General features: G+C 47.8%; 1 protein-coding gene across 3 annotated transcripts in view; it reads right to left on the bottom strand.

The window, feature by feature from the left end:
* Positions 1–21,409, bottom strand: part of TMEM40 (transmembrane protein 40) — a 33,059-nt gene that overhangs the window by 11,197 nt on the left and 453 nt on the right. For 2 of the 3 annotated variants that reach the window (XM_082662873.1, XM_082662872.1), the window contains exons 2-3: positions 4,790–4,861; positions 4,023–4,124 (exon numbers count right to left, since the gene is read on the bottom strand). In XM_082662873.1, the coding sequence (XP_082518999.1) occupies positions 4,023–4,124; positions 4,790–4,853 (166 nt within the window). In that variant the 5' untranslated portion in view covers positions 4,854–4,861. Of the gene's footprint in view, positions 1–4,022; positions 4,125–4,680; positions 4,862–21,409 lie in introns of those variants that run through there. The other variant, XM_082662874.1, reaches the window with a different exon arrangement.

The following is a 21,409-nucleotide window of genomic DNA, read 5'->3' on the forward strand; positions in this document are numbered from 1 at the left end:
GTGAAGTATCGTGTTACTGAGGTGCTCTCCCTACTGCCCAGTATGGGTGCTGCATCAACTCTGTGATGCCACCAACACCACGCTGACTCTGGGTTTGCTCGTGCTCTGTCTCCCACCTGGAATGCCCTTCCCACTTGCTCCCTTATCCTGAAGCTTAAGCTGATGTCACACCTCCTGCAGAAGGGCTTTTCCAGCTGCCCCAGCTCACACGCATCTAGCCCATCCTCCTCTGGGGTTTCTATAGCATCAACTGTCTGTGCTTGACACAGTGGGCATGAGGGTCCCTGGTGGTGCTCATCCCTCCAACCACCTTGAGCTCCTGAAGGACGAGGCCTGGGTATCACTGTCCTAAGGCTGCCCCGCCTGCAGCAGGAATTTGATTAAAGCCTTGAAGAATGACCGCGTTGTTGGCACTCTTGGATTGGTCAGCATTCTGGGGATTCAGGCCTAGGAGTTTCTAGCTTCAGGTCCAGAGGATTCCCTTTTCCTCAGGATGACCAAGAGGGCCCCAGCAGTCCCGATGTTCCTCAGCGGGCTTGGGGACCTCCTGGTCTATCATGGATAAATTTTTTAATTATAGGAAACCAAGTTAACTGTGCTTAAAAATCAGTGCAGAAAAAAAAAAAATCAGTGCGTATGTGATCTCAACTGGTACAGAAAAAGAGGTATCAGGAAGTACATCAAGATAACAACAGTGGTATTTATCTCAAGAGATGGGATTTTGAGTGGCTTCTATTTTCTTCTTTTCTGTATTTTACAAATATCAATCAATGCCCCCAAAAGGCTTTTTCATCATATTTTGCAAAATATCAAACAATACAGAAAATAAGAAAGCAAAAATTACTCCAAATTCTATCCAACAGGGACAATCTCTATTAACATTCACATCAATATTATTTTAGCTTTCTCCATGATATATTCATAATTTTTTTTTTTTTTTTTTTTTTCTGTATGCGGGCCTCTCACTGTTGTGGCCTCTCCCATTGTGGAGCACAGGCTCCGGACGCACAGGCTCAGCGGCCATGGCTCACGGGCCCAGCTGCTCTGCGGCATGTGGGATCTTCCCGGACTGGGGCACGAACCCGCATCCCCTGCATCAGCAGGCGGACTCTCAACCACTGCGCCACCAGGGAAGCCCCATAAGATATAATTTTTAAAACTTGTTCAAGGATTGATTTTTTCCTTTTCCATTATGGTTTATTACAGGATACTGAATATAGTTCCCTATGCATAATATATAATTTTTAATAAAAGGTATTGTAGAATTGTATGCTGTCAAGAATGAGGATAATTTTTCTGTGTTCTGTCTAATTCAATTGTTTAAAAAATTAACTCTGGCAGAAAAAATCACGTTTGTTTCTGGTGTCCCGAGTATCCATCACTGAGCCTGGCACATAGTTGATGCTCAATAAATATTTATTGAATAACTGTAAGGAGATACACTAATATGTGTTTAGTGGTTATCTAACAGAGCAAAGGATGATTTTTTTCCTTCTTTCTACTTCTTTGTATGTTCCATATTTTCTACAATGTGCCCATGTGTAATCTTTCATAATGAAAAAACGTTTTAATTTAAAAATAACAGGATAGGGACTTCCCTAGTGGCGCAGTGGTTGGGACTCCGTGCTCCCAATGAGGGGTGCCCGGGTTCGATCCCTGGTCAGGGAACTAGATCCCACGTGCATGTCGTGACTAAGAGTTCACATGCCACAACTAAGGAGCCGGCAAGCCTCAACTAAGGAGCCCACGAGCCACAACTAAGATCCAGCATAACCAAATAAATAAATATTTTAAAAAACCCAAACAGGATACGTTAAGAACAAAAAGCTGGGCTTCCCTGGTGGCACAGTGGTTGAGAGTCCGCCTGCCGATGCAGGGGACACGGGTTCGTGCCCCAGTCCGGGAAGATCACACATGCCGCGGAGCGGCTGGGCCCGTGAGCCATGGCTGCTGAGCCTGCGCGTCTGGAGCCTGTGCTCCACAATGGGAGAGGCCGCAACAGTGAGAGGCCCGCGTACCGCAAAAAACAAAAACAAAAAAAAGAACAAAAAGCTATGTAGGGAGAGTGGTGCTGCATGCCAGACTCTGAGTTAGGGCCCTAACGTGGAGGAAGGTGGGGGGCTGCTGGGAGGCACCCAGGCTTGGGGCCCAAGGACTAATGGTCACCGTCTGAGCCTGAAGAATGGGCAGGGTCTGAGTTCCAGCAGCAGGCCAACCAGGGTAGGACCAGAGACCAGGATCCTGAATGTCAGTCTGTCTCAATGCTTCTAGGACTCCATGTTTATTTTCCTGCTGCTTTCTTTTAAGTGTTCAGTTTTGTTAACTACGCCCAGTCCCATGTGTATGTACTCTGGAGACCAGAAGGAAGGAACTTATGGCCACACTTGGGGGAGAACATTTGTGGGGGAGCAGCAACCCCTGAGGGTCAATCAGAATCAGAAGACAGAACGTCCCTTCCCACCTACGGAGGACAAACAAAGGGACAGAATCCCGTGTTGTAGCCCTCCTGCCTCTGGAAGCTCTTCTAGAACTAAACCTCATTGGCCTCGGTTTCCTCACCTGTAAAATGGGAATAACAACAATGCCTTCCTCATGGGTTGCTATGAGAATTAACTGAGTTATTCCACATAAAGTGCTTGGAACGCTACCTGGCACAAAGTAAGTGCTCAATAAATGCTAGCTGTGATGTTGCTGCTGCTATAAATTCAGCCTTACCTTTTGAGTTAAAAGAATAAAAGTAGAGAGACATCCTGCTTCTTTTCAGAGAATAATGTGGCAATTTGTAATCAAAGTCCAATTAGAGATGCTCATCCCTCTAAACCCATTAAAGTGCTTGTGGGAATAGATATGTAGGACTTGATTTGTATGAAAAATTCAAAAAGTAAAGGCTTTTGTGCAAGGATGCTCTTGAGCAGGACAAACTGGGGTGGGGAAGGGGGAAAATCTTAACAATAGCAGTTATTTTTAGAGCTATTACTATCTGATAGCTGCTAAGCCTTTGTACGCGTAGAATGTAATCCTCACAGGTATCCTATGAGATAACTTTTGTTATCATTCCCATCTTATGCATGAGGACTCCAGGGCATACAGGGTTAAGCAATTTACCCAAGGACGCTTAGCTAGTTAGTGGCAAAGAAAGGGTATGAACCTGCAGGCTGCTTGAATGGACACATGCACTGCCCCTGATTCCAAAGTGCTCCTACAAAACTTAAACGTTCCTTTACATGAGACGCAGTCACTTTGAGGGGCTACTTGGGAAACATGAAAAATAGCCGCTAAGATATTATGGAATAACATGGCAAAATGCTTAGGATAAGATAGCAAAAAAAATTGTAAACCAAGGACAAAATTGTCTATACGGTAATTTTTTGGGTTCTTTTTTTTTGGCCACACCACGTGGCATATGGGATCTTAGTTCCCTGACCAGGCATCGAACACGTGCCCCCTGCAGTGGAAGCGTGGATTCTAAACCACTGGACCACCAGGGAAGTCCCTCTATGGTATTTATAACTGTGTACAAGCTACATGTACAGAGAGGCAGGCTCTGGAAGGGAACATGGAAAAAGAGAGCTGTAGTACCAAGGTGGGAGGTTCAGGAGACTGGTTTTTCTTCTTTTCTCTTTTTGTTAATTTTTTTCTTTTTTTTTAATTTATTTTTTTGTCTGCGTTGGCTTTTTGTTGCTGTGTGCGGGCTTTCTCTAGCTGCGGTGAGCGGGGTCTACTCTTCGTTGCGGTGTGCAGGCTTCTCATTGCGGTGGCTTCTCTTGTTGCGGAGCACAATCTCTAGGCGTGTGGGCTTCAGTAGTTGTGGCACGCGGGCTCAGTAGTTGTAGCTCGCGGGCTTAGTTGCTCCACGGCATGTGGGATCTTCCCAGACCAGGGCTTGAACCCGTGTCCCCTGCATTGGCAGGCGGATTCTTAACCACTGCGCCACCAGGGAAGTCCAGGAGATTGGTTTTTCCATGTAAATGCTTGTCTTTAATATCTTAATATAGATTTATTTAATGAAATCATTGCTTTACCTGAGGAGGAGGATGAAGAGGAGGAAGACTTGCTGCTCTCATCTTGGTCTTGAGAATAGAGCTCAGCCTCCTCGTCTTGCTTGTGGAAATCCGTCTCTCCATCTGGGAGGCACACATAGGCAAGGATGAGCGTTTCCTGCCCTTCCCACCCCAGAGACCACCCAGGCCTCCCCAGGGGTCTACTTGGATGTGGGGAGCAAGGAGTGGCTGGATTCACTGGGACACTCTTCCCAAACCCCTAGGGCCAATGGGAGGTACAGGAGACCAGGGATCTCAGAGGCCCCAGAGGCTCTAGGAAGGCCAAAGGCAGACTTTTCTCTGAATGTGGAGCCCAGAGAGGGGCTTCTAAGCCCTCTATCCTTCCCAAGAGACCACTACACTGTGTAGAGCAGTTGCCAATTTAAAATTCTCTGTAAATTACAGGGCAGGTGGGATCCGATCAAGCCCTAAACCTTCCCATTCCCCATTCTGGGGCCATGCAGGACGCTTCCCACCTTCTGAGGACACTCCCTAGTGCAAGTCCAAGCCCCCAGAGCCTCTGAGATTTGGGGAGCAACTGAGGGTCCACACAGCTAGAGTACTGGGGGACAGACTGGACCAAGCACACACATGTGCATGTATGTAAAGTCACTACTTCTCTAGAGGTTTTGACCGTAACTTGGGCCATTCATTGTGCCGCATGAGCTGAGCAGGGTCTTCTGTTCCACCTACTGCTGGACTTCACCTCCCGTGCGGCTTTGCCCAGAGGGCAGAGAGAGCAAACATACAGTCTAGATCTTCTGATTCTCCGTGGACTCGACTGTGGTCCTGAAGTGATCCTGAAGTCTCCATGGCCTCCCCTGTTGGAATAACAATAGTAATTAATATTACCTTAGTTAATATGTTTAATATATAAAGAGCTTGGCAAATAAATAAGAAAAATATAAACAACCAATATTCAAAGGTACAAGAACAATTTATGAAAAAAGAAATACACAATTAGGGAAATTTGAATAATGATCACCTTTTGATACTATTAAGAGCTTATTTTTTAAAAAAGAGACTTCAGTTTTTACAGCAGCCCTAGGTTCACAGCAAGATTGAGTGGAAGGTAAAAAAAAAAAAAAATTGAGTGGAAGGTACAAAGGTTGCCCATATATCCCCTGCTCCTAAACGTGCATAGCCTCCCCTGTTATCAACATCCTCCATTAGAGAACTTATTTTTTTAGGTGTGATATTTATATTGAAGTTATATTTATTTAAAGTATTCTTAAATTTAGAGATAAATACTGCAATGTTTATGATGAAATTATATGATGTCTAGGACATGCTTCAAAATAATCTGATTATTTGAATAAGGGAGTTGGAGGGCGTAGGTGGGGGTCCAAATATAACAAACATGACCACGAGTTAATAATTGTTGGAGCTATAACAAAATATAAACAGTAGTTAGATCTCTGAGTGGTAGCATTATGGGTACTTTTACTTTGCCTTTTCTAAATTTTTAGCAGTATTGCTTTTTTTCTTTTCCTTGTTTTTTCTTTTTCCACTATAGTTTATTACAAGATATTGAGTATAGTTCTCTGTGCTATACAGTAAATCCTTGTTATTTATCTATTTTATATATGGTGGTGTGCATCTGTTAATCCCATACTCCTAATTTATCTCTCCCCCCATTTCCCCTTCGGTAACTAACTGTAAGTTTGTTTTCTATGTCAGTATTTCTTTTGTTATAATAAAACAACCAATAATTTTTCATTACTTAAAAATGTAATATACCACCTTATATCAGTACAGTACTTAACAGTTTTACAAAGGGCTTATGTGTCTGTAATTCCATCTGAGCCTGATCACAAACCAGTCGGTTAGGAATTGGAATTAATTACTTCACACCTGAATTGTAGTTTCTAGACAACAAAACTTCCCCAAAGATTGTTTCACTTGACTCTTACAATAACCCTGCAAGGTAAATTTTTTTTTTTTTTTTTTTGCGGTACGCAGGCCTCTCACTGCTGTCGCCTCTCCCACTGTGGAGCACAGGCTCCGGACGCGCAGGCTCAGCGGCCATGGCTCATGGGCCCAGCCGCTCCGCGGCATGTAGGATCCTCCCGGACCGGGGCACGAACCCGTGTCCCCTGCATCGGCAGGCGGACTCCCAACCACTGCGCCACAAGGGAAGCCCAAGCAAGGTAAATTTTATCATCCTCATTTTACAGAGGAGGAAACTGAGGCTCAAAGAGATGAAGAGATTTTGCATGAATTGGGACTCCAGAACCCACGTTCTGTTTAATGTACCCCAAACACTGGTGTGGAGCACAAAACTGCTCAAAGTCAAGCCCTGCTGGTATGGCTGTCAGGATTACAGATGCAAACGGTAAAGCAAGGGCAGGAAGCAGGCACTTGAAGGTGCAGCATGAGGTTTGGGAATCTGTCCCCTCAGGACACCATACTCTGTGCTTTCCTGAAATTCTGAGTGGGAGCTAGTGGTAACTCGAAGCCGGCCTTCAGATGAGGCCATGAGAAGGCCATAAGTGTGGCCCTGGAAAATCTAAACGGCTAACCCCAGTGAGCTGGTGCTCTCCTCTGGGGAAAATACACGGGGCTGCCATGGTTGGGCTGCCTTGATTTTAGCTGGGCACATGGCCCCCAGCTAGAGACTGTATTTCCCAGCATCCCTTGAAGCTAGGCGTGGCCTTGGGACCATGTGACTCATATTCCTGCCAACAGACCGTGAATGAAGGGGATCTGCGTGGTGGTGAGCTGACAAGATGTTCTAGGGTTCTGGGGGAAAAAGTATACACACACACAGATATGTCTGCTGTAAATTTTACTGATGTAAAGAATGTATGGGGGGATAAATTAGGAATTTGGGATTAACAGATACACACCACTATACATAAAATAGATAAACAACAAGGACCTAACGATTAGCACAGGGAACTATATTCAATATCTTGTAATAACCTATAATAGAAAAGAATCTGAAAAAGAATACTTATATATGTATATGTATAACTGAATCACTTTGCTGTACACCTGAAACATTGTAAATCAACTATACTTCAGTAAAAAATAATAAATAAAATTTTAAAAAGAATGTATAGCACAGAGTTACAAAAAATAAAAATACAGTCCTCTTTATTGTGAATTTCATACACCTCTAGCTTCAGTGTGACTTGGAATTTCTTGCAAAATACACTATCAGTTTTTACAAATCTATCACCAACAATAGTGTCACAAGGGCTTCCCTGGTGGCACAGTGGTTGAGAATCTGCCTGCTAATGCAGGGGACACAGGTTCGAGCCCTGGTCTGGGAGGATCCCACATGCCACGGAGCAACTAGGCCTGTGAGCCACAACTACTGAGCCTGCGCGTCTGGAGCTTGTGCTCCGCAGCAAGAGAGGCCGCGATAGTGAGAGGCCCGCGCACCGCGATGAAGAGTGGCCCCCGCTTGCCACAACTAGAGAAAGCCCTCGCACAGAAACGAAGACCCAACACAGCAAAAATAAATCAATTAATTAATAAACTCCTATCCCCAACATCTTCTTTAAAATAAATTAAAAAAAAAATAGTGTCACAAAATCAAACTACAAATAAATGCTCAATCACTACCAAATTCAGAAAAGAGGCTGCTCACATCATGGATGAACAAGAGCACTGCCAACGTGAATGTTGGCTGATAACTTCTTTCATGTTAACAAGTAAGATGAAAGGCAAACAACAAATGCCTTTGTCATCACAGTTTGTCAGTGATATAAGCAACATCTTTGCTGAATCGAATCATATTTTACAGATTCTGGAAGAATACTTTCTCAACTTTTTGTGTTATTCACAGTGTAATGGCAACAGGTGTAATGCAATGCCTACAGGTTTGAGGTTTAATCTCCATTATTAACATTTGCTTGATCACTTTCTTAAATTTAGACAATCGACAAAGCAAACATTCAAGCTCTAATTTGTAGAGGTTACTGATCTCTGTGACTGATACCACTGTGATGCCATGGACTGCAAAGTTGGGAAGGCTGGGCTTCCCTGGTGGCGCAGTGGTTGAGAGTCCGCCTGCCGATGCAGGGGACATGGGTTCGTGCCCCGGTCCAGGAAGATCCCACATGCCGCAGAGCGGCTGGGCCCGTGAGCCATGGCCGCTGAGCCTGCGTGTCTGGAGCCTGTGCTCCGCGACGGGAGAGGCCACAACAGCGAGAGGCCCGCATACCGCCAAAAAAAAAAAAAAAAGTTGGGAAGGCATGGACAGTGGAACACAGCATTACGCAGTGATTCCACAATACAGATAAAACAGATGTGAAAATCTCAAGGGCCTAGGTAATGGGCAGAATGTAGCAAAATAAATTAGGAAGTGATACATTTTGAGTACTTATTAACCTTTTTTTAACATAAATTAGTTATTTATACATTTATAGAATTTAATTTAATAATGGTTGTGTTTAACAACCGATTCCCAGCTCTGGGCTTATAAACTTCTGTGCCTTCTACTTCCTCTTTCCTGCTTTTTGTATGCTGGAATGCAGACATGGGGTGGAGAATAACTTCAATCACGCAAACTGAGCCAACACCCCAGGGAATCCCTGAGCAACAAGGCAAAGGAACCTGGGCCCTGAAAGGCCTCACGCACAAAGCCGTCTGCGCACATGGACCTGTCTCTGGTCATTTATGTGCACAGGAAATGAGCTTCTCGCTTATGTAATCCCAGGGATTCGGTCTCTGTTACAGCATCTCAGCCACGCTGTGCAGGCTTCGTTCTGAAGCACCCCCCTGCCATTTCTTCTCCTCCCAGCTCTGAGACTAAGGCCTTAACTTCAAGAGGAGGTAGATTCACTCCTCTCTAACAAGTTGAGACCTCGGTTCCCAACCTCAACGCTCCCCACGTTTGGGACCAATGATCCTTTGCCGGTGTGTGCATTGTAAGGTGTTTAGCGGCCTCCCCACTGGATGCAGGTAACACCCCACCCAGTTGTTGTGACAATCAAAAATGTCACCAGACATTTCCCAATATCTCCTGGGGGCAAAAATCACCCCTACTTGGGAACCACTGGTCTAGAGAATCTACTCTTTTTTTAAAAGTTTAATTAAACATTTTTATTGAGGTATAATGCTCATATAACATTATATTAGTTTCAAGGGTACAACATGATGATTCGATATTTGTATATGTTGCAACATGATCACCACAGTAGTCTAGTTGGCATCTGTCACCATACATCGTTACAAAATTTTTTTTCTTGTGATGACAACTTTTAAGGTCTGTTCTCTTAGCAACTTTGAAATATGCAGTACAGTATTATGAACTATAGTCACCATGCCGTACATTACATGCCCAGGACTTTTTTATTGTGTAACTAGAAGTTTGTACCTTTTGACCCCCTTCACCTATTTCGCCCACCCCCAACCCCCCATCTCTGGCAACCACCAATCTCTTCTCTGTATCCATGACTTTGCGGGGGTTCTGTTTGTTTTTAGTAGAGAATCTACTCTTAACCCACCACAAGACCTTGACAAGGCAGCATCCTTCCCCGTGCCTCAGAGCTGGATTGCCTGGCTGTGAATCTGATCTGACACTTCTAGCTGTGGGATTCTGGGCCAGTCACTTAACCTCTTATGTGCCTCAGGTTTCCCGTCTGTAAAATGGGGACAATGATAGTGTTTACCTCATAGTATTGTTGTGAAAATGGCATGACTTAAAATCCATAAAGCACTCAGAACAATGCCTGGTATAGAGCAAGGGCTGAACAAATGCCAGCTGAGATGATGATCATTATTATGACGGGGCGTGGCAACAAGACAGCATATGCTTTGGGGTGAGACTGACAAGGGTCCAACCCCACTTCCGTCACCTGTGCACGAGATGACCTTGGCAGGACAGGCCCCTTCTCCAAGCTCTAGTTACCTCAATTGTGAACTGGCGATGGCAGCACCTTAGAGAAGAAAGATGGCCAGTGCCTGCCCATAGGAGGTCTTGGTGAGTGTGAGTTCCCTCTTCTACAGACCTCCTATGACCCCCGGACATTCGGGGTCCAGACCCAGCCCCACCCATCTCCCATCTCCTAGGGCCCAGGCTCCATTACCCCTTTCTAGAATAAAAATTCCTATTTCTCAGGGCAGAATTCAGCTAAGCATTAGGAGGTCACTAGCCAATAAAATGAATCGATATCCAGGTATGAATGACTGATGACCACAAGCCTTCAGGGCATATTTATATTTTGAAAAGGACTCTTTGTTCATAGCAGGTGTCCAGTATGTCTCACTGGCTGAGATCATCTCTCATGGTGGAATTTCAGGTGGAGTGGAGGAAGAGACTTAGAGCTGTATGGGGGCAAGAGAGCTGCTGGCTGACAGCAAATACGCCGACAGTTCGCCAAGCTCGTTCTACCTCTTTCCTGCTCTAGCTGTCTCGGTCACGTGGCAGCCCCTGGTGACACTCAGCATTTTCAAGCCTCCAGACTTCCACCCATGCCATTCTTCCTGGTTACCAAAATTGTATCTGACTTTCCAGGCACTGTGCAAATACCACCTCTTTCATGAAGCCCTCTGCTGGTTGTCTAACCAGTACCCACCCTCCTTACCCCGACTCCCTTATTCCTTCTCCCCCCTCCGTCACCCCTGGACTTCTTTCTTGTGAGCAAAACTGAATTTTGTTCTTCCATATCAAGTAGATACTTGTTTTCCCAGCTAGGAGTGGCCATGTGATTCAGTTTTGGCCAAAAAGAAGTGAGAAGCCTGATGGGGTTCTGGGAAGGAGTTTTGCTTCTCCTGACCAAAGAGGCCAACAGTGTTGGTGCTGTGTCTTGCCTCTCCTTTCTTTCTTGAACATGAGTGTGACGGCAGGAGCTACAGTGGCCATCTTGTGACCATGAGGAAAAGCCAAAGCAAATGCAGGGTCACTGAACTGATGAGCCCTTGACAGCAGCTGCCTGCTTTCTTGTTATTTAAGAAAAATAAACCCCATTTTGTTTAAACCTCTATAGTCAGGATTCTCGGCATTTGTAGCTGAACACAATTCTGACTGATACACCTTCTCTCCCCTACCTTCATACATTAATTGAACACCTACTGTGTGCTAGCACTGGGGATACCGTGGTGAACAATCTGCAGCCCTGTCCTCAAGGAATTTCACGGTAGACCCAGGGGATAGTCCCATGGGAGCCAAGGGGCCAAATCAGACCAGGGTCAGTCAGGGCAAGTTCCTGAAGGAGGGAACGCTGCGGGTGAGTTTGGAAGGGCCAGAGGAGCCGTGTGCAAAGGCACAGAGGTGAGGGGCCTTGGCCCACATGGGAGACAGTTGGCATGAAGAAACTCTAAAGAAGGATGGGATTTGGGGGAGGCCCAGAGGGCACATTGCTCTCCTGAGCCTTCATCAGCTGTGCCTTGTTTCAGACTCTTCCTTCTTGAGAGAGGAGCCTTGTTGCACAACTGCCGGGGCCACTGTTCCTTGTTCACCTTCAGATCTCCAATCAGGGCCCGGCAGAGGGTCTGACACACCCAGGGTGAGTCTCTTCCACTAGATCACTAACCAGCCAGGGTAGGGACCATGGCTGATTCATCTCTGTGTCACCTGTGCCCTGCATAGGGCCCGGCAGAAAGCAAAAAAGATGATACTGATGATGATGAAGACAATAACAAATAAGTGCTTCCTATCTACCAGGCAAGGATCTGAGCACGTGACACGTGTGCCTCACATATGCCTCACCACAACTCTATCAGGGCTCACCGTGGTTGTGCTCATTTTATAGGTAAGAACATTGAGGCCCAGAGAGGCAAGGTAACTTGCCCAGGGCCAAAGAGCTAGTAAGTGGCTGAGCAAAAGGGCAGTTGCTCCGTCCTTGTTGATGCTGGCACCTCTTCCCAGGCCTCTGTCATGAGCACCAGGAAAGAAGCCACTAACAGTCATCCAGTGTTATGCAAATGATGCTGACTTGGCTTCTATTTAGTTCTGGAGCCCTGAGCAAGTGTCCCCAGAGCCCAGGGAACCTCCTCGGGCAGTTTTTCAGCACACTGATCCATCAGGAGGGGAAATAGAACGATCTTGGAGGCAGGACCTGAGGTAGCCCTGTTTCTCCTTTTAATGTCCTTGCCTCATCCTCCTCCACCCATATTTCTGCTGTAAGAAAGGATAAACAGAAATGTAAAAATTTAAAACTCTAAGATCAGTGTGTAGGGCAATGCTTAAGACAAAAGGACAGCGCACTAGTCGTGGGACATCAGGCAGAGGGATTGCCGTGAGAGGCTTCTGAAAGTTCAAGTTCACAGCATGTGACCTCCTTTGAGCCAAGATGGAACACGGAATTGAGACAGGAGAAGTGAAGACAGAAGAAAGCAGAGAGAGGAAAGAGCACATGGCGCAATCCCCGTGATCTTATTTCACTCTTGCAAGTCTTATTTTACACAAAAAGAAACTGAGGTTCAAAGAGACAAGTGACTTGTCCAAGGTCTCCCAGCTTACAGATGGACTCGAATCCGTCCCCTGCCCTAACAGAGAACCCCCATTCCCTGGCCCTGGTTAGAGGCCCGTAGGCCTCCCTCTTTCAGGTGCCCCCCACCCCCCCACCATCTGAGGCTGTTCCTACAAGGAAATGCAATGCTTAGCACTTTTCTCCAAAAAGCCCAGCCCTGCTGAGTCACCGGTGGTGCCAGGGCCGATGCACCCACAGGCTTTGCTAAACTGGATTTCCACTTCAGTTCAGCCCAGATTTCCTAAGCTCCTGCTATTACAAGGGCCTGGGTCCGAGGTGGGAGGGATAGTAGGGGACACCAGGCCATCACAGCCTCACAGAGCTTTCCCCGCTCAGCTCACTGGATCCTCACGCTAACCAGGCAGGAAGCAGGGTAGAGATCCGTGTCCTAGTTTACAGAAGGGGAAACTGAGCAATGGAGAGGAACTTGCACAGGATCGCACAGAGATTCAGGGGCAAGGCTGGCTCCAGAACCCTGTCTCCTGATTCAGGGGCTGCCTATCTTTCTCGGGTGTCCCACCTTGGAGGAGGGGGCTTACTAAGATTGAGTTGGATTTTAACATGTGGCCAAAGTGGGATGAAGGTTTAGTGGAAGGGGTGGGTGGCAGTGGGCTGGTGAAGGGGTAGGAACCCCGTGAGGCTGGGGAATCATCCAGGGCCTTGAACGCTTGGCTAATGGCCATCTTTCCCCACAGGTGGACTGAAACGTCACCCTTGAGGGCCACCAGTGTTGGACCAGCTCAGTTAAACACGCCCAGGGCAGGAAATGGGATGGGAGGCCCTGGGAACAGAAACAGCAGCTAAGAGGGGGACAGAGCCGACAGAGGGGTGGAAACTTACTGATTTTGCCCACCTGGCATCGAAGCCCCTTCTGGTGATTGCAGCAAAGGACAAAGTCAGAGCCCTGGATAATCTCCAGCTTCCCAAGCCACCCCAAACAAGCATGCGCCCTAATTCCAAGCACATCCTTGTCAGGCAGACACTGCTCCAGGACAACCGTATGGGAACTCTGGAGGGGTGACTGCCCTCCACCCAGGCTAGACCATCAGCTTCTCCCTCCCGGGAATCAGTCTTGTGACGTGAGTGACACAAAGCCCTCAGTCTGTGGGCGCTGGTCTCCCCTGAGACAGGGCCCTCTTGTTTCTGCTCCTGGGCACCGTCTTCTCTGCAGTCTGGCTCCTCAGAAGTTCCCTCTGTTCTGTGAGACCTCCGTATCCTCCCAAGAAAGTCCTGTTATGGTAGCCTGTGGTGGTTTCTGTTACTTGCAGCCAAAGCATTTGAGATGAGATGAATGCGGGGGGAGGGGCTCTGAGAGTGCAGGCAGAGCGAAGCGGGGCTCGCTGGGCAGGCCAAGGTCCACAGATTTCACTCCAGCCCCCAGGGCGGGACGGGCAGGGCCCCTGAGGCCCCCCACCCCATTCGAGGTGTTCTGTCTCAACTCCAGGCTGGGCTGGGGAGCTCCCGGGTTTCCCCAGCACTGTAACTGCCAAGCCAGTTGTCCTGAAGATCTTGCCCTAGAGGCCTGTACACTTGATGAGGACAGAGACCATCTTGGAGCTGGTTCAGCTCCTCACTGGTTTTCTATTTCTTCTGTAACAAATTCCCACAAACTTAGAGGCTTAAAGCAACACCTGTATAGCATCTCACAGTTCTGTAGGTTAGAAGTCCAACACTGGTTCACCGGGCTAAAATCAAGGTGTCAGCAGGGATGCCTTCCTTCCTGCTCTAGGGGAAATCCGTTTCCTTGCTGCTGCTTTTTCTCCTTCCCCTTTCCCTCCCCCTCCTTCTTCATTTCCTTGCATTGTCCAGCTTCTAGAGGCCACCCACATTCCTTGGCTTGTGGCCCCTGCTTCCATTTTCAAAGCCAGCAATGTCAGGTCAAGTCCTCACACTACACTGCTCTGACCTCTTCTTCCACCCTCTTCCCATTTAAGGACCTTTGTGATGACACTGGCCCCACCCAGGTCACCCAGGATCATCCCGTATGTGACGGCCAGCAGATGAGCAACCTTAATTCCATGTGCAATCTTCATTCCCCTCTGCTGCATAACCTAACAGAGTCGCAGTTTCCAGAGATCAGGACATAGGCACCTTTGGGGGCTATCACTCTGTTTATCACAGTCTCTCCACCGCAGTGCGTGCCTCAGCCCGGAGCACTCAGATGCTGACCATCTTCCTTCCTAACTTCTCTGACTCCACCACCCTCCTGGGCCCATAAGCTCCAAAGGCAGGAAGGATGACACGGCTCCTCCCTCCACAGCCAGCCAAAGCCCAAGCCTGTCTCATCTTCCCTTCAAGAGGAGCTGGGTTCTCTACTCCCACTGCCTCCCTCCCAAGAGATCCTACAAGGGGACTGAGGGTTTGGGACTTGGTCATAACTGTGTTCCTGTCCCTGTACCTTTGCTGCCAGGCTCCACTCAGCTTCTATAAAATGGTGTGTTAATATCTATCCTCCAGAGTGTTGCGGAGATAAAAGGATATCGCGCCTACAACAAGCCTAGAATACTGGCAACTTAATAAATGACAGTTTCCCCTTCCTTTCCCATGCTCAATGTCTCTCAAATTTGGGTAATGGTCAGATGTCCTTGGGAGCACTGTTGACAGGGCAGACGCCCAGGACTCTCTCACTCAGAGCGTCTGGTGTTCAGAGCAAGGTTAGGGTTAGGGTGTGGCTCAGGGAAATCTGTACCGCTAACAAAGGCACCACATGCAAGGCAGAGTGTGGTCCACTGAGGCTGCCAGAAACTCTACCCTGAGTGTTACAACAGTCTCCCAACAGGCTTGTCTGTCTCTGGCCTCCCTCCTCCAAACATGTTGCTGCACTGCCCTGGCCTTCAGTTCCCACACATGGAGAAGCTGGGCTGCACCCTGCAAGGTTCTTCCAGTTCGGACGTTCTAGGATACTAAAGCTCTGGTCCTGTTAAAGCAGTCAGGATTCATCCACTCAATCGGCAAAGGCGCTCAGGGTTGATGTGACCCAGGGGAGGGCCCAGAAGAGCATGTTCTAACAGTAAGATACATACAGTATCTTGTGGGGCCCTTGAAATGCTCCAAGAAAAAAGTGTATTTTATGTTCAAAGAAGTTTGGGCAACACTGCTTTCCATAGCCCCCCACCCCACCCCGGAGCTGCATGAAGTGCAAGTTGTACATTAAAGGCTCTGAGAAGGCCTGCAGGATAGAAAGCTCTTTCACTCTAGTTAATCCAATCCTTCCCCAAACTACACAAGAGCATAGTCCTTTTCCCCAGAATGTGGTTCAATGTCTTTTGGTACAGCGTTGGGAAATGCCATCTGCTTCAATCCCTGCTGTGCCTGGGGCCCGTCTTTTTGTCCTAGAATCCAGGCCTGGGCACTCTCGCTGCCCCCTCTGGACACTGCCAGCTTCCCAGGTCCAGAGTTCCTCCGTCAAGCAGGACAGTTGGGGAGGGGAATGAATCAGAAACAGACCCTGGGAAGCCAGAGGCATGGAACAGAAACCGTCTTTTCAGAGCTCCAGATCCCAAGGTATGGGTGGGAAGTCCTCTGGGCACCCTCAGGGCAGGGGCTGGGAGGAAAGAGAGTTAGCTGCTGTGAGACCAAGGGCCTGGCCGGGCCCTGCCACCAAGCCCTGGGCACATCGCTTTTCTCTTCTAGGTCATTTTTCTCATCTATGAGACAAAGAATAGTGTCACTCACCAAGGGTTTTGGAGCTCACCTGGGGCTGTGGACAGGACAGTACCTAGTAAAATGACATGCTCTTAGCCAATACTCTGTACTGAGAGGTATCTTGATTAAGTCACTCTAGCAGTGGGGTCTGACAGAGCCCACTCCAAATCGTGCCTCATCACTTTACTCCCCAGCTCGGTGACTTTGGGCAAATAACTTTACACTCTGAGCCTCAGTTTCCCTGTCTGTAAAATAGGGATTGTGTCACTATCTTGCAGGGTCGCTGTGAGGATTCAGATAAAATGGACTTAGATTCTGGGCTCCCTGGGATTAGGAATCACGTTTTTCTTGCTACTATATTCTAGCCCCTGGCTTAGAGAAAGTGCTTCAGAAAAAGAAGCCGTAAAGTGCTGGATTTAAGAGCTTAGAGAAATAATGTTACGCCAGCAGTGTCTCAGCATCTCCCCCTTCCCTTTATAAGATCCTCCGCTTGCTCCCGTCCCCCTTCTTCTTCAGCCCGCTACACCTCCTGCCTCAGTCTCACCTCCCACCTCACCTCACTCCCCAGGCTTGGCCCTCTCTCTCTTTCCCCAAGCTTGAATTCCACATAGTTACAGCCAGGAGATCAAAGCTGAGGCCCAGAGAGGGCAAGGGGCTTCCCCACAGGCCACGAAGCAAATGATAGGAACTCGGATCTGAGGCTGAAGTCCAAGCACAAGGGGACCCTCACAGAGGAAAAGAATGAAGACGCCACCGTTCCCACCTCCTCAGCCGTTTGTCTCAAGTCCATCCAGGCAATTTAATGGTGGGATAACAATCCAAACTGCTCAACCAGCTGCCCACAAGCTGGACGGACCTGTCACGAATCTGGGTGAACCCCGTGGCCACAGCACATCCAAGGATGCAGTGAGGGCCTGAGAAGTGGGGATGGCACCGAAAAAAGAAGGTAAAAGGGACAAAAATCCAGTCTATGCAGAAGGAGGATGGGTGGGCCCAGCTTGGAGGCTGTTCATACAGAAAGACCTAGGATTTTAAAAACACTCTCTGAAAGACAAGTACATTTCAGCACAAGCATCTGACTGGACTCTAGCACACAGCGGGGTACATAACCAATGTCTGTTAAAGTGAAATACGAGCCAACAAGGTGATAGAGCAACAAAGCAAAGCTAACACAGCCTTAGGTCATATTAACAGAAGCACAGAGTGTACAGTGAGGAAGGTGACCTATACCTCACCAGCTCCTATCCTAGGCTCAATCCTAGGTCCTGAACAGAACAGAGTCTGGACAAACCAAGATAATCCGGAGGATGTGAGTGGTACGGAGACCACATGCAAGAGCAGTGGCCGGAGGAGCAGGGTGCTCAGCCTAGGGATGAGAACTGCATGAACAGACCTGGTCACTGTCCCCAGGTCTCTGCAGGGCTCCTCCAGGACAGGACGACCAGGTGGGGCTGTGAGCCCAGAGGGAGGGGTTGGGACCTTGGGGAGTCACCAGGGCAGATGCCAGCTCAATATGTAAAGGAATTTTCTAAAAATGAGAGCTGCTTTGAGTGGTCATGAGCACCCTGCCATGAGAGGTGGCAAGCGAAGGTGTGGCAGAGGTGGGCTTAGATGTCTTTAGGTCAGAACCTATTAGTCTCTCAAATAATAATCTCCAAAGCACAGGAGGAAAATATTAGCTCTTTATTTCTACTTAAGTTTTAGCTAAAAGTAGTTAAGAGTATATAGCTCAGGGCTTCCCTGGTGGCGCAGTGGTTGAGAGTCTGCCTGCCGATGCAGTGGACACAGGTTCGTGCCCCGGTCCAGGAAGATCCCACATGCCGCAGAGTGGCTGGGCCCGTGAGCCATGGCTGCTGAGCCTGCGCTCCGCAACGGGAGAGGTCACAACAGTGAGAGGCCCGCGTACCGCAAAAAAAAAAAAAAAAAAAAAAAAAAAAGAGTATGTAGCTCAACCCTGATGTGCACCCTTGGCCATATGTCAGACACCCAATGCCATGTCCATTAAGTGGGGTCTCCAGAGGCCAAAGGCAGCCCACAATGCAGACAGGTTTGCTATGCCCATGTCTTCTGTTCCTTTACATTCAGCCTACTGCTGTATACTGTAGTGTCCTGGTGGCGGGTTCGGTGGAGCTGAGGCTCAAACAACACAGCTGTAACTGAATCAATCCCTGTAGTGTGGACAAGTGGCTTCTAAAAGTCCCTGCCAAGAAACCATGGATGGAGATAACGCTAATCGAGAAAGTGCAAGCCAGCGACAGGAAAAGTGTAGGACAAACCCACCATCGCTCCTAGTTCAAGCCCTACAACAGCCACCCTAACGTTGAAAACAATAAAGAATGGCATCTCACATACACATTATTGCTGACTGAAATCATAGTAAGAAAACTCCTTGAAAGGTGGACTTCTATCCACTACTGTTGGTGATGAAATTCACTCCGAATATATACTGGGCCTTGAGACATTAGTTAATTGTCACAGTACTTGTATATAATTTCTAAATCCATATATATATATATATATATATATATATACACACACACATATATATATACACATATATAAAATGTTGTGGGTGCCTAAACATTTTTCTTTTTTTTTTTTAAAATTAATTAATTTATTTTTGGCTGTGTTGGGTCTTTGTTTCTGTGCGTGGGCTTTCTCTAGTTGCAGCGAGCGGGGGCCCCTCTTCATCGCGGTGCGCAGGCCTCTCACTGTTGCGGCCTCTCGTTGCGGAGCACAGGCTCCAGACGCGCAGGCTCAGTAGTTGTGGCTCACGGGCCTAGTTGCTCCACAGCATGTGGGATCCTCCCAGACCAGGGCTCGAACCCGTGGTCCTGCATTGGCAGGCAGATTCTCAACCACTGTGCCACCAGGGAAGCCCTAAACATTTTTCTTGAGCAGAGAGTGACATCAAAAAGTGTGACGGGGCTTCCCTAGTGGCGCAGTGGTTGGGAGTCTGCCTGCCGATGCAGGGGACGCGGCTTCGTGCCCCAGTCCGGGAGGATCCCACATGCCGCGGAGCGGCTGGGCCCGCCAGAGCGGCTGGACCTGTAAGCCATGGCCGCTGAGCCTGGGCGTCCGGAGCCTGTGCTCCACAACGGGAGAGGCCACAGCAGTGGGAGGCCCACGTACCGCAAAAAAAAAAAAAAAAAAAAAAAAAAAAAAAGAGTGTGACAAACACTGCTCCGGATTCTTAGACCCAGCTAGACACTAGGGGGATGCTATTCCCTGTTTAGGTTTGGGGGTCTAATCAGATTTGTTTCAGATTTAGAGACGAAGAAAAACCAGGAGGGAGTGTGCTACTCAATAAACTTTTTTGAGGCCCCCAAAATGTTTGAAGAGGAATGGGAAGAAACCAAAAACTCTGAAAAGAATTTTCCCTGGCTCTAACTCTCCAAGGTGGGTGTCTCGTTAAACAGCCAGTGCCAGGCCAGGCTCCTCTTTCTCAGCCTCTCAGGCCAGTTCCTCTCTGTCTCTGTCTCTTCTCGCTCTCTTTTCCATCTTTTTCTCTTGGTCTCTCACATTCCCTCCCTCTCTCCCTCTCTCCCTCTCTCTCTCTCTCTCTCTCTCTCTCTCTCTCTCTCTCTCTCTCTCTCTCACACACACACACACACACACACACACACACACACACAGACAACTGACAATAGCAAAAACCAGAAAGGAGGCACCCAGTGAAAGAGAAAGAGCTTTCTGGCTCTTGAATATCAGACAGACCTGGACTCAGTTCCTAGCTCTACCCACCACTGACTGTGAGATCACTGCAAGTCTCACCCATTCTGGGAGCCTCAGAATCCTCCCCTGGAATGGGCACGCCTACAACTCAACAATAATATGACATCCTAATTTTAAAATGGCCAAAGGATTTCAACAGACATTTCTCTAAAGAAGATGTACAAATGGTCAATAGCACATGGAAAGTTGCTCAGCATCATTAGTCATTACGGAAATGCAAATCAAAACCACAATGAGATACCACTTCATATGTGCTAGGATGGCTAAAATAAGAAATACAGACAATAACAAGTTCTGAAGAGGACGTGGAAATTTTGGAGACTTAACGTATTGTCAGTGGGAATGTAATATGGTGCAGCCGCTTTGGGAAACAGTTTGAGCTCCTTACAATGTTAAACATAGTTTCACCATAAGACCTAGCAAGTCCTTAGTATTATATCCAAGAGAACTGACAACCTGTGTCCGCACAAAGACTTGTACATGAATGTTCACAGCAGCGTCATTCATAATAGCTAAAAAGTGGAAACCACCCAAATGTCCATCAACTGATGGATGGATAAACAAGATGTGATATAATCATACAGTACAATATTATTCACCCAAAACGAGGAATGAAGTGCTGACACACGCTAAAACATGCATAGACCTTGAAAACATTATGCTAAGTGAAAGAAGCCAGTCAGAAGAGATCCCCTATTGTATGACTGCATTTACATGAATTGTCCAGAATAATCAGATCCATAGAGACAGAAAGTGGATTAGCGGTTGCCAGGGAGAAGGGGACATGGTGAGTGACTGCTAAAGGGTATGGGGCTTATTTGGGGAGGATAAAAATGTTCCAAATTGGACAGTGGTGATGGTTCACAACTTGGTGAATAAACTGAAAACCACAGGCTTGTACACTTTAAAAGGGTGAACTTTATGGCATGTGAATGATATCTCCATAAGGTTATTTTCTTTAAAAAAAAAACACAACTTCCCACATACAGCTGTTATGAAAGTGAAATGAGCGGTCCCCGGTCCTGGCATGTGGCCAGCGTGTGAGCGATGTCTCCCTAAGAAGGTGGCCTGGTGAGGAGTTCAAGGAACAGGGACCCTAGCCTTTTAGAGGGCTGCACCAAGTTCTGGGAGATCCAGAGACAGGAGAGGGGTTCGTTATTACAGATCCGCTTGGCTTGGACTCCAAACAGGACACACACACTCCTGACTTCACTTTTCTCTCAGTTTCTAAACAAACCAGGTCAAAATGATAAGCACAACCCCATAATCTTTCTTGTCCCCCATAAAAGGAAAATGGGTTGGCTTCCGGCCCAAAGGCTGCCTCTGAGGAGACAAGCCGGGATGCTCTGAGCACAGGTGGGTCCTCCAGACTCGGGATGACGGCCTGGGGAACCGGGGTGGCTGGGGGCTCCCTCTAGGCCGCACCCTCCACCCCGTGAGCCTCTGACTTCAGCGGGTCTCCCAGCGCCTCCAGCTCTCTGTTCAGCACTTTTTCCCCAGAGATGCCTTTGAGCCCGAGGCCAGGGCAGCTTCTGGGGGGAACAGGAGGGCGGCTGCCTTCAC

This window comes from Grampus griseus (assembly GCF_964374135.1).
Source record: "Grampus griseus genome assembly, chromosome: 10".
Taxonomy (NCBI): domain Eukaryota; kingdom Metazoa; phylum Chordata; class Mammalia; order Artiodactyla; family Delphinidae; genus Grampus; species Grampus griseus.